Source organism: Erythranthe guttata, chromosome 4 (assembly GCF_056151865.1).
Source record: "Erythranthe guttata isolate IM_541 chromosome 4, IM_541, whole genome shotgun sequence".
NCBI lineage: Eukaryota > Viridiplantae > Streptophyta > Magnoliopsida > Lamiales > Phrymaceae > Erythranthe > Erythranthe guttata.
Genome location: NC_142536.1, coordinates 16,385,296 through 16,398,805, shown reverse-complemented (window position 1 = coordinate 16,398,805; position 13,510 = coordinate 16,385,296). Strand labels below are relative to the sequence as shown.

Genomic DNA, 13,510 nt, shown 5'->3' with positions numbered 1-13,510 from the left:
TGATTGGGCCTCGGTGATAGTGGTCTTCGACATTGGGCTCGTGGCCCAGTAGGTAAATAATTTGTAGGCCCATTGGGTTGGGCCAATTAGGCATATCATATATATATATATATATATATATATATATATATATATATATATATATATATATATATATATATATATATATATATATATATATATATATATATATATATATATATATATAATATATATAAGAGTTTTCCCTATTTGCAAATAAGTTTGAATGAGGTGGATTTATTTAGATGATAAAAAAGTTGGGTGTCCATTTTTTAATTTAGTTTTCTTTGTTAAGATGTGAAGCCCAGGATTCAATGAAAATTCGCAAGAGGTTATAGATTAGCCGGTTTTTATTTTATTAACATGCTTTGATTAGATTCGTTTAAAGCGGAATAAATCTAATCTAGCAACTTACAGTTTACGCGAGCAGATTTGTTTCTATCTTCGGCGCACGAACGAGGATCCACGTCAAGCCTTCAACCTTCGTAAAAGCTGCTGTCCACAATTTCCAGTCATCTTCCTTCACCGATATCTCCGCGACCGTTGATCCGATCAAGAAACCCTTCGGACAGATTGTAGATCTAAGGGTTAATAAGCTACTGTATAAATTTCGAGCCTATCCGACTAACGGTTGATTTATGGTGATTTTATTCGCAGGACTGCTCAGAAAATTCGGGAATTATAGTTTGCTCTAAAAACCTATAGTCTTCTATTGTATATCCCGGATTAATAATTCTTCTACAAGGGTGGACTTGTACTTGAAGAAATCTAAATCTATAATCGAGAAACTTAGAGAGAAAAGAAGAAGAGAAATTTTTTCTCTTCCCCGTAACGTGAATAGGCGTATAGCCAAAAAACTTATATATTGTCATCAACCTAATCTCTATTATATATAGCACAAGGAATTAGAGTCCCACATAAATAGGATTACATGGAAACAAATCCCACTCCTTCTATAACTCTATATAGTCGAAAATTGCAGTCCTATGGGAACTTAATTTTCGGCTATATTAATTCCAATATATAATATTGGTTGAACTTTATTTTCTCGATTAATTAGAAAATCCATTGGGCTACAATAGGGACTATAGGAGAAAATATAAATCGGGCAACTAATAATTAATTAAATCCAAACTCTTAAAAGAATTCATTTAATTAATCATTAAATAATTATTTATTTTCCACTACCAGATAATTATTGAACTCCCGTTTATATTCTCAAATATTACATTCGAGCTCCGGTCGATCATTACTTAGATTCTCCCCACATTAAGAAATCTTATAACCACCAAATAATTTATTCACTGCTAAATAAATTAAATGGTTTCTTTTCATGAGTCTTACCCGCTTAACTTATTTGAGTATGCCGGATACGAAATCCACCTGGTCAGGACTTGGCATAAACAAATCTTATAAGCTACTCAAGGGTTATTATCAATCTCATATTTCAGAGATGTGGATTCCTTTCGATAATTAATTTCCACCTATTAATTCTTAATGTCTCTACCCAACGCACCGGGGGCCATTTGACTCAATATAGGGATCTCTCCCATTGTGACATCAAAGTAGAGATCATCAATTAAATATGTACGTTAATTATCTAGGGATTAAGAGAGTAAGTAATTTATTGTCAACTAGAAATAATATAGTTTCATTTTGAACAGTGATGAAACAATTATTTCACTTTGTCCAGTTCAACACATGCCGGGTGTGCTAGCACAATAAGTCAAAACAATAACTACAAAAGTCATTCGTTGTTTACTGTGATCAAGACCAATCACTTAAATATTGAGCTACAATCTTTTACCAATGGTTAGTCCATTTCCATCTAGATTGTGAACGTTTATCTTTATATTCTAAACGAACTTTCAGAATGATCTTTCTGTGCGCCGTAGCACACCATTTCGAATACTATTAGAATATTAGACTTATGCTTTTAATAAATTGACAAACAACCAATTAAATGCATTGAATACCCTAGTGCAGATTCTCATAAAATGATAGTATACAATTTTATTAATTCGATAATAAAATTATGAAACTAAAAGCGAGACTTTTAGTCTACTATCCTAACATTCTTATCATGGATATATTTGCCATTTGCCAATTTTATTAGCAGTTAGGTTCTTCTTTTTCAAAGTTTCGGCTAAAGCCCCTCACTCGTTGTTTTGACAAAATTACCCCCGCATTTCTCAGTTAAAACTCAAAAGTCACTCGGCCTAGCAAGCTTAACTATTGAAGAAAAAATATACCCTCTAAAATTTCATTCACATATCTTATATATAAAAGAAAGAAACGCTGGGCAACCCTAAAAAACCCTAATGATATTTTTGTAATTATTATGTCTAATATTTTTTCTGTACTAATTTTCAACAATTATCAATCTCCTATTTTACATCAATATATCTCAAATCTTAATAGATAAATATAGAAATTCGATTTGTTAAATCTAAATCTATATATTTGGATTATAAATCTTAATATGTAAGATTTAAAAAGACGAATGTTATATAAAATATGAATAATACTACATTATTAAATTTTACTATGTTAATGTACTATATATTTTTATTATGTATTAATTTTTTATTTATTTTTTTCACTTTGGAAATAATATCCCGTGCATCGCACGGGGAAAAATGCTAGTATGTATAACAATAAATTTACAATATTCAAGTGTGTGTAAGTGCAAACCCTTGCACTTAATGTCTAATGGACCTATCTCAAATGACCCTTGAATATATAAGTTTGATATAATGTTGTTGATGACATGTAATTAGAATATAGTATTAATCATCACCCATGTATAATTTCACAAAGAAAACTGTATCATGTAATAAGGAATAATTGCATTCTAATCCCTCTTGTTCCCACAATATTCACTTTCAGTCCTCCTTATGCAGGAAAATCTTCAATTTCAGCCATCATTTGATATCATGTTCGAAGCACGTGATTGTTACGGTTAACCGAGTAACTGCTAGGGAGGAAAGCGACGGGGGAGATTGTGATAAGTTGTAACATTAGGGCTCTTTTGGTTGGATGGATGGGATTGATTAATTTTGTTGGATTATACAAGATTGCACTGTTCATGATTATATAATAACAAATATTTTGTATTTGGTTTGTTGGATAACTTTAACTAGGATAAACGTGACATTTAGTTAGGTTTGCAGGATTGGGATTAATAAGTTATGAAATTACAAAATACCTCTTATAACACTTTAAATATCAGTATCCTCACAACAACAATAAAAAAAATTAAAGTAATTCAACATCAAAATATATTATCAATTAAACGAACTAACTCAATATTTGTATTTCAATGAACATACAATAGAATCTAATATAATATTTGTAAAATGAAATGGAGTTTACAAAATAATTTATTGCACAATAGATAATGGGACTTTTTTAATTAATTATTCATTTATAGTCATTTTTATGGTAAATAATAGCACAATTAAGCCCCTTCTCGTCATTTCACGTTTTACTCCAATGAATGATTACACAATCAGACCTCATGGGGTAGGATAATTTATCAGCCAATTGCATGATTAGATACCGGGCTTTTAATCTATCACGGATTCTTGTCCAACGAACCAAATGTCTGATTAGGGGTGATTATTCTGTCTATCACCCTTATCATCCAAACCAAAAGGGGCCTTAGAGTGTTTTTTTGTTGACTGTGAGTCTGCGATAATGAATGGGGTATTGTAAAAATAATAACAACATGAGAGACTAAATATAATTATTCCCATAATTATATTCTCACTATATATGATTAATGGTTTATTTGAGATAACCCCTTAGTGACTTACATAATGTGAACTCAGTTGTTGTAAGTTTCATTTGATATAAACTCAAATAATTAGGTTATACGATTTTCAAACTCTAACTAGGGTTTGTTTTATCTTATTTATTTTGATTATTATTTTTTTATTTTTTTATTATTAAATTTTATTTTATTTTTTTAAATTTAAATTTTTTTCTTTCGACGATGGCCTGGGTGGTCGAAGCTCCGGTTAGCTAACTTCAACAATAGTTGATATTCCATTTTATTTTTATCTGTTTTTAATTTCATTTTTCCAACGGCAGGTCGTCAGAGCTCCAGTTAGTTGACTCAGCATTAGTTAACTTAAACATTAGTTGACATTACATTTTTTTTATTTTTTATTTTTTCTTTTTTTAATTTGTTTTATCTAGTGGCAGGTCGGATCGTTGGAGCTCTGATTAGTTAATTGCATTAGTTTACTTCAACATTAGTTGACGTCCAACTTTTTTTTTTCGTTAATGGGACGTTGGAGGTCAATTGGCTGACTATGCATTAGTTGTGTTCGCATTAGCTGACATCCGACCTTTTTTTTTTTTTTTTATCTTTGAACTCTTTTTTCGACTCCGGGTAGTTAGGGCTTCGATTAGCTGACTAAGCATGAGCTGACACTCGACTGTTTAGTGTTGACTAATCGTAGCTTCGATGATCCACCATCGTAGGAAAAAAAAAAAGTCAATGTCAACTAATGTTGAGTCAGCTAATTAACCGGAGATCCGACTACCGGCGCCGGAGGAAAAAAACAAAAAGAAGAATAAAAAAGACATGTCAACTGATGTTAAAGTTAACTCATATTGAGTCGGCTAATCAGAGTTCCGACGACTCACCACCGAAAAAGCAAAATTAAAAGGCAAAAACAGAAAAGAAATAAAAAAGGAATTTCAACTAATGTTGAAGTTAACTAATGTCGGGTCAGCTACCCGGAGTTCTGAAAACCCGGCCACCGCAAAAAAAAAAAAAAAAAAAAAAAAAAAAAAGTCGGGTCGAACCATACCTAGTGGCAGGGTGGGATGGGGCCGGGTGGGTTGGGCTTATTTCAGATAAAAATATGTAGGGTTATTTTGAAAATTTATGGTCAAATCTCATTATTAGTCCCTCATATCTAAGTTTTATCCCACTATAGTCCCTCATCTCTCAAATGCACCGCTGTAGTCCTCCATCTCTCAAACCCATCTCAATGTCATCCTTTGTATTGACATTTCCGTTAACTATTGACGGAGATTAACAACAATCAATGACATTTTCCAATAAAGAAGATCAATGTTGGCAAGTTACTTTTTATCCAAAAAAAATTAAATAAATAAATAAAATTGGCAAATTACTATTATGGTTATTTGTCTGTTTATTCTTAATGGTAAAACAATTGAAAATAAAAGGAAAAAACTCACTAACCCACCAAAATTCATAATATTCCTCTAATTCAAGTTAAAGAATTGGGTTTTCAATATTATTATTATTATTTTGTTTTTTAAGATTTGAAATCAATTTCGAACCTCTTAATTTGTGTAGCAAAACTTGGATTTTTAAACTTACTTATATTAAGTTTTTCTTCAACTTTGTTATCTTAGTTTTTAATTTCTTTTGATTTTTCAAGTAGTATTATTTAGTTGATTTTTGTTTTGTCTATTTCTTTCATACATATTTTATATGAGAAAAGCTAAATATAAATTTTATATATTTGAACTAAGAATGTGTTTAGCTAAGCTTATTTTAAACAGCTGATAAGCTCTTACGTCTGATAAGATGTTTTTAGAGATGATAAGCTGTTACATCTTATTATTATGATTAAATTTTAGAGTGTTTGGATAATGAGCGTATTTCCTATTTTTACTCATTTTAAGATCTTAAATAAAAAGGTGGAGTAGAGGTATTTTTTCTAAAAGATCTTATTTGCTTTCCAACAGCTTATTTTAACAAAAATTAAGATCTTTTTAAGAAAATCACCAAACACTTTGAAAAATATATTATCCCTATTATTAATTATTTATTGTGACTTTCGGTTAGCATTTAACGGAAGTATAAAACCAAGGACAACATTGATACACTCATAAAAGATGAGGGAATTTGAAGGTACATTTGAGAGATGAGGGACTATAGTGAGATAAAACCTAGACATGAGGGACTAACAATGAGATTTGGCCAAAATTTATATTTCTGTAGGCTTATTTGAAATGAAAGTTAAATGACATTTGATTTATAATAAAATTTTATTTCATGGACCTAGCTCAAATTCATCATAATTAAATATATTCTTATATTTAATTTGAACAAATATATATCGAAATATAAAAATTTAGCCAGGAACATCATCGTTGTTCTTCGAGTAGCCATTTACCTAATAAAACTAGCTACTTAGCTAGATACAAAACATAGCATTTTCCTAACATGCATAGACATACTTATTAGAACAATATTTTGTGGTGATATTTCCAGCTTCAAATAATGGAAGGGTTATTGACCTCTCATTTAATCAATTAATCTCCATGCAATAGAATGCTAATAAATTGAGATTGGGCTATTTTTTAAAATAGCGCAGCATATATGTTATTCACAAAGAAATTTGAAAAAAAGAAAAAATAACATATATGTTCATTACAAATATGTTATGCATCGGTGAAACTGGAATTTCATTATTATTTTTAGGGTTTTTTTTTCCTGACGAAACCAGAAGATAGGAAAAAAAATAAAGAACTTATGATTTTTTTATTTTTTTTTGAAAAAGTGGTTGGACTAAATAGTAATAATCCTAAATAATAATAATTGGATGGACTTAATAAATATGTATACATAAAAGTGTAAAACAAGGTTGTGTGTGTGCCATAATTTGCCAATTGTTTGTAGAGTTATTTATGGAATTAATATCTATCTTCACTTTGATGTATATGTTTGTTGGATGTATATTAGTACCTGGAATAACTAAGCAACATTTATTGATATCTTATACATTTGCTTTCAGGCTTAATTTTGTTTTGCCCCTAAAAAAATTAATAGCACTTGTGACTCTTGAAATTAAAGGTAATAAATCATTCACATTAATTGCACCCGAGTGGGATTTTAAGGTTAATAAGAATAATTTCATCTTTTAGTAGTTCCTACTGGAAACTTTATTTCGTGTCATAAAATATAATTCCAATAGCATAATTATCATAAGCAAATTACGAATATTGGATAGGTATCTTTAATTGATTGGAATTTGTAAAAGAAAAAAATTGTATGAGAAAATAGTTGAATAATTTTGTGAACCTAATTAGGTGAATCTACTGGCGATAATAGACATTTCTCTAACTTGAACTATAATATTCAAGACTATTAATGGTAAACTAAGGGGTATTCTTTCCTTGTTAGGCCAAACAAGGTTTTAACGATGCCCCTGTGATCTTCAAAGTTATCAATGAAATATTTTTTTTGGCAAAAAAAAATGTTTTAATATTTTTATAATTAATTTTTGTTGTAACGTTTTTAGGCAATAATTATGAAATTATTATTTATGTGTGGTTTTATTATATTTATAATAATTTAAGTTGATTTTCATGGGAAAAAATGAATTTCATTCATGTTTCAATATTTTTTTGAGTAAATTACACACACACCTCTGAGGTATGCTAAAATAACTTTAAAGTCATTGTGGTATCGATAATTACATTTACCCCCTGAACCATTGTTAAAAACTCTAATGGGAGAATGCATTGACGACGTTATTCGGATAGAGTTCTAACGAACTATTAGTTTCGAGAAGTGATGGAGACAACATAGAGCTAGGGGTGATTTAACAAATGTTGGGGGAAACATGTCACCGGCTAGCTCTATATCGTCTTCACCGCTTACTGAAATTAATAGTGCGTTAGAACTCTATCGGAATAACGTATCCAATGCATTATCCCGTTAGAGTTTCTAACAATGTTTCAAGGGGGTGATTATAATTACCAACACCACATAGACCTTAAAGTTATTTTGGCATACCTCAGGGGTGTAGGTGTAGTTTACCCTTTTTTTTTAATTTATCATAATCTTTAGGGTAAATTACACCTACAACCTTGAGGTATGTTAAAATAACTTTAAGGTACTCGTAGTACTGATAATTACAATCACCCCCCTGAAACATTGTTAGAAACCATAACGGAATAATGCAATTGATAAGTTATTTTGTTAGGGTTCTAGCCGGCTATTAGTTTCAGACAGTGGTGGAAACAACATAAAACTAGGGGTTGACATGACTCTCCTAACATTTCTTAAATTCTTATTATTGTATATACGATTCATAAATTTTCGTCTATGATAGCATTAACGGCCCCGTGAGAAACAAACATTGGGTATATTGGTACCCATAACATGAAAGCTTGGCTCCGGTAATTATTTCAGGGGTGTGGCTGTAATTACCGATATCACAAGTACCTTAAAGTTATTTTAGCATAAGTCAGGGGGTGTAGGCGTAATTTACCCTAATTTTTAAATTGTATAGTGCAATAAAATTAATTAAATTTTAAATCGAATCTATAATGAAATTTTTGGAATAAGAACTTAAATTACAATTATCATTAAATTTATAATTTTGTGATATATTTAGTGAAATTCAATGGGAGATCAAAGTAAATCATATTCTTTATAAATGACAAAATGGTGAAATATTAACATTTATTATTTGGTGTAATTTTTGATGGAAGTAGTGGGACGTGGAAGACTAAATACACTATTTTATTATACCAACAATAGATAAATTCGTAAAACGGTGTGCTACGAATGGGGGGTAACCAAATGGAGTCGCCATGCCACGTGGCCAGTGGCGAATCCAGGAATTCGGTGCAGGGGGGCTTCAATTTTCGGGGGTTCGGGGGCAGCGCCCACGAGATTTTTTTAGGATTTTTTTGAAAATAGGAAAAGGAGAAACGAAAAAAGAAAAAAAAATTAGAGTTTTTTTTGTATTAATTTGAATTTTGGGTGGGCTAATTAATAAAATTTGGGAATTTTTTGTATTAATTTGAATTTTGGGTAGACTAATTAATAAAATATGGGGCTTCTTTTGCATTAATTGAAATTTTGGATGGGCTAGTTAATAAAATTTGGGTGGGCTAAACAAAAATATAGTATAATATAAGGGCAAATTAAAAAAATGAGGGTGGACTTGAGTCCACCCTTGCCCAAGGGTGGACTCGCCCATGCACATGGCGATATACCCTATTTTATTTACACTCTTTAAAATAGCCCTATTTTGTTTACTAATTTTAAAAACTACCTTAGAAAAATAACTGCCCCCATTTTTCTCACCATCAAAAATAAAATTTAATTAATGAAAAAATAGTGTTAAAAGGATGGGAGATGCCCTTATTATACAAAGACAGTATATATTATATATACATTAATACATATACAGGAGTAGAAAAAAGGAAAAATGAAGGGGGCCATGGCCCCTCTCGCCCTACTGACTTCTCCACTGACAAAACATTCTATGTTACCTAAATATACATTTTAAGATGACAACGTCCACCAAATAATACCTTGTTAGTGCCATAACGTGTTTAGTACGTAACTGAATCCAGAGATTTCATGCATATTTAATTTTGTGGATTGAGTAATACGTACTCTCAATTTTCAAATTTGTATCTATCTCTATAAGTATCATGCATATTACGAAGAAAGTATTTAGTAAATAAAACAAGTTGATAATTAAGATAATGGAATCTCTTTCTTCTTCCTCCTTTCATGCAATAATATTTCCTCGAAATAATATTAATGGTAAGAAGAGCCCTCAAACATTTACAACCGTCGTCAAATCAGCCAAGCCTCTGGCAATGCCGGCGCCGGAAAAGCTCTTCCGCCGCCGGAAATACTCACCGCTGCCTCCCATGAAAATTAACTTGATTGAAAGAATCTTCAAATCCATGGATGATTTCATCTCCACGTTCCTGGAGGACTCAGCCCTACACCCCTCCATCGACCCGAAGAAGGTACTCGCCGGAAACTTCGCGCCGGTGGCTGAGCTTCCGCCCACCGCCTGTGAGACGGTGGAAGGGTACCTTCCGACGTGCCTAGACGGCGCGTACATCCGCGTGGGGCCCAACCCTCAGTTCACCCCTCCCGGCTGCCCTTACCACCTACTCGACGGCGACGGGATGCTCCACTCGGTCAGAATCTCCGGCGGGAAGGCCACTTTCTGCAGCCGCTACGTCAAGACTTACAAGTACCAGGTGGAGAAGAAAATGGGGTACCCCATTTTCCCGAGCGTGTTCTCTGCTTCCGCCGCGCGGTTTCTACTCGCCGCAGCGCGGGTTCTCGCCGGGCAGTTCGACCCTGTGGCCAACGGCTTTGGGCAGGCCAACACGAGTCTGGCCTTTTTCTGCGGGAGGCTGTACGCTCTGTGCGAGTCCGATTTTCCCTACGCCGTGGAACTCACTTCCGGCGGCGACTTGGTCACCCTCGGCCGACAGGTTTTCCACGGCGATCCGTTCACGAGCATGACGGCTCATCCGAAGGTCGATCCGGCCACCGGAGAGGTCTTCGCCTTCCGGTACAACATACTCCGGCGCCCTTTCATGACGGTGTTCAGAATCAGCCCCGAGGGGAGGAAGCAGAAGGAGGTGCCGATATTCTCCTTAAACAGTGCTTCGTTCGTTCACGATTTCGCCGTCACGCAAAACTACGCCGTATTCCCGGACACTCAGATTGTGATGGAGCCGATGGAGATTTTCCGGGGGAAATCTCCGGTGGGAGTCGATCCACGTAAGATGCCGAGGATTGGAGTCATGCCTAGGTACGCGGACGACGAGTCGGAGATGACGTGGATCGAGGTCCCGGGCCTGAACATTCTCCACGTGGTGAATGCATGGGAAGAAGACGACGGAGACAAAATCGTTATGGTTGCGTCCAACACTTTGACGGTGGAGCACGCCATGGATCAAATGGAAACGAGACAGCTGTCGTTGGAGAAGATTACGATTGACGCCAAGGCAAAGAAGGTGGTGGCTAGGTTTCCGGTTTCCGACAAGAACCTTGACTTGGGAGTCATCAATCCTCAATACGCCCAAAAGAAGAACAGGTATAGCTATTTATATATATATAGCTATTATATATATAACTGTACGTATATAATGCATTATCCCATTAGACTTTCTAACTATGTTTCAGCATATATATCTTTGGGGGTGTGAGTGTAATTTTCCATATATATATATATATATATATATATATATATATATATATATATATATATATATATATATATATATATATATATATATATATATAAAGTATAGTACATGCACTCCTTAATTCAAATGCATGCATCATGCACCGGCGAAAAGTAACATATATATACAACAGGTATATATACGCAACTGTGACGGACCAGTTGCCTAAAGCAGCGGGGGTGATGAAAATAGACCTATCGATTTCGTCGGGGTCTGATGGTAATAGTGATGATAGTATAGTGGCCAGCCGATTATACGGGCCGGGCTGTTACGGAGGTGAACCTTATTTTGTTGCCAGGGAGCCCGATAATCCGGCTGCCGAGGAGGATGACGGATATCTAGTGACATATGTGCACGATGAGAACACCGATGAATCGTGGTTTTTGGTTATGAATGCCAAATCCCCGAATCTTGAAATTGTTGCTAAAGTTAGGTTGCCTGGTCGGGTGCCCTATGGCTTCCACGGCTTATTTGTCTCCGAAAATAACCTTAAACCGTAAGACGACTGTCTTATAAATAAATGTCTAGGTAAATTATTTTTATTAATCGACTTTTGTGTAAGTACTTCTGTAGGGTTACTAAAATTGAAGTATCGTTTAATGTTTCTGCTCACGTCATGTATTAAATACAAAGAATGAATAAATATGTATGAATTTTAGAAACGCACACATGCATTGCAATTCTCTCAAGAACATCTAATGTTGCAGCTAGTTTTCCCGAAAAATAAGAGAAATAATCTGAGATTATATGGGGAGGTAGATGTTACACCTGGTTATTTACACTAAACACGCATACGCAAGGGCGGGTCTAGGGGCTTTTTAATGGGAACTAAAATATGGGTCTTAATTGAGAAAAGGAAAAATATGTACAAAATTCAAATCTTGGAGGGCAAAGTCTATAAATTAACATATAAATACCAAAAAAAATTAATTTAAAAAATGATAGTAAAAAAAAAATCCATTTACATACATGTGTGTTTGTGGGTTATGTATAGATTTACTGTTTAAATCCACCAAATATGAATAATCGGTGTAATATCTAATTTTCAAGATTATACTTACAAGAATTTGAGTGCCCACTTGTCAATATGCAATTTGTTATAAATCTTACTAGTAGTCGTCTCCCTTTGACTCATTAAATATTCTAAATTACATTTAAATTTGGTCTCCTTTTAATCTCTTATCTATAAATTGTCTTATCTATTTTAGTCTTAATCACTAAGATTTTGTCATATAATAAATATACTAAGAAAAAAAAAGCAAAAGTTAGTTAACTTTGACGATTTCTTTCAGAGTGGATGAATTATTTTATAGTTATGTTTACTTAATCATAAGCAAATTAGTAAATACTAAAAGGACATCTTTGGTGAAACTGTAAGTGGCCTTGACTGTTGTGGTGAGGTGAACGTGTTCTTTGAATTTCCCCAGGTTTTATGTGATCATTCTCATTCTTCTGCCGTATCTTTAGATTGGGCTACCTGTTTTGCCAATATTACTTTATTTAGTAAATTTTAATTTTTTAACAGTTGATAATTTTTAGCCATTTTTCAGGTTGTACTTTTTTGCGTGAAACTCTTTATGTATTCATAATAATATCCATCCATTTACTGAATAAGCGCAATAATATCCAACAATAAGCGCAATGATATCCAACAACTCACTCCAACTGCAGTGCTTATTTGAATTTAAAAGCATCTCAAACGAGTTGTTTCAAATGTTAAACTTTGTAGAAAATTAATAAATTTCGGCCAAAATCAAAGCTCGAACAATTTGCTATACGTAGGGTGAACATAAATCCACCAAACTCGACCCGCTCGTCCGACCTGGGCTGACTTGCACGCAACCCGAAGATTGATAAAATGGACACCCGAATGGTATGGGTCGGGTGCCGGGTTTGAGAGTTATAACCCGCAACCCTCCCGCGCCCGTCACACATTTATATATTAAAACCTCAATTTCAAGGAAGCTTCAAAACAATTGCCATTTTATTTCCCCTAAAAATTGACTTTGTGTTGACCCAGTTATTGATGTTGGCCAAGTTTCTCCAGAAGAGTGTTTGTAGAGAAAAGAAAAACGAGAGAGAGAGACGTGAAAGTGAAATGCTTATTTTCTGTTGGTATCGTGTATTTGTTCAACCTGCCCGCCATCCGCCCGCCACCCGCCACACCCGAACAACTCGATCCATACTGTTTGTGTGAATAAACGAGCAGGTGCAGTTGGCAAATTTTGTCAACTCGTCGATGTCGGGTTGAGTTAAATTATTTTCCAAACCCGCGCGTGTTCACTCCTAAATATAGATCCATTTATATTAGATTTTATGCGAATAAATTCAATTTATAATGTAATTAGTTCCAATTTTCATTAAGTACATTGTTCTTATTGTGGCAAAATTACCCCTAATATTATGCAAAATTAAGTACATTGTTCTTATTGTGGCAAAGTTACCCCTAATATTATATTAGCCCATGTAATAGAATAAC

General features: G+C 33.7%; 1 protein-coding gene across 1 annotated transcript; it reads left to right on the top strand.

The window, feature by feature from the left end:
• The first annotated feature begins 9,430 nt into the window (after nt 1-9,430).
• Nucleotides 9,431-11,697, top strand: LOC105970223 (putative carotenoid cleavage dioxygenase 4, chloroplastic). Its single transcript, XM_088817015.1, has 2 exons — nt 9,431-10,880; nt 11,165-11,697. The coding sequence occupies exons 1-2, from the start codon at nt 9,520-9,522 to the stop codon at nt 11,529-11,531; spliced, it is 1,728 nt and encodes a 575-aa protein (XP_088673141.1). The 5' UTR covers nt 9,431-9,519; the 3' UTR covers nt 11,532-11,697.
• The last annotated feature ends 1,813 nt before the right edge of the window (nt 11,698-13,510 follow it).

Excerpts from the sequence above, each read along its gene's own strand:
- LOC105970223 (XM_088817015.1), top strand. The coding sequence starts at position 9,520 with ATGGAATCTCTTTCTTCTTCCTCCTTTCATGCAATAATATTTCCTCGA. Across the intron at positions 10,881-11,164 it reads TACGCCCAAAAGAAGAACAG|GTATATATACGCAACTGTGA; the intron begins GTATAGCTATTT and ends TATATACAACAG.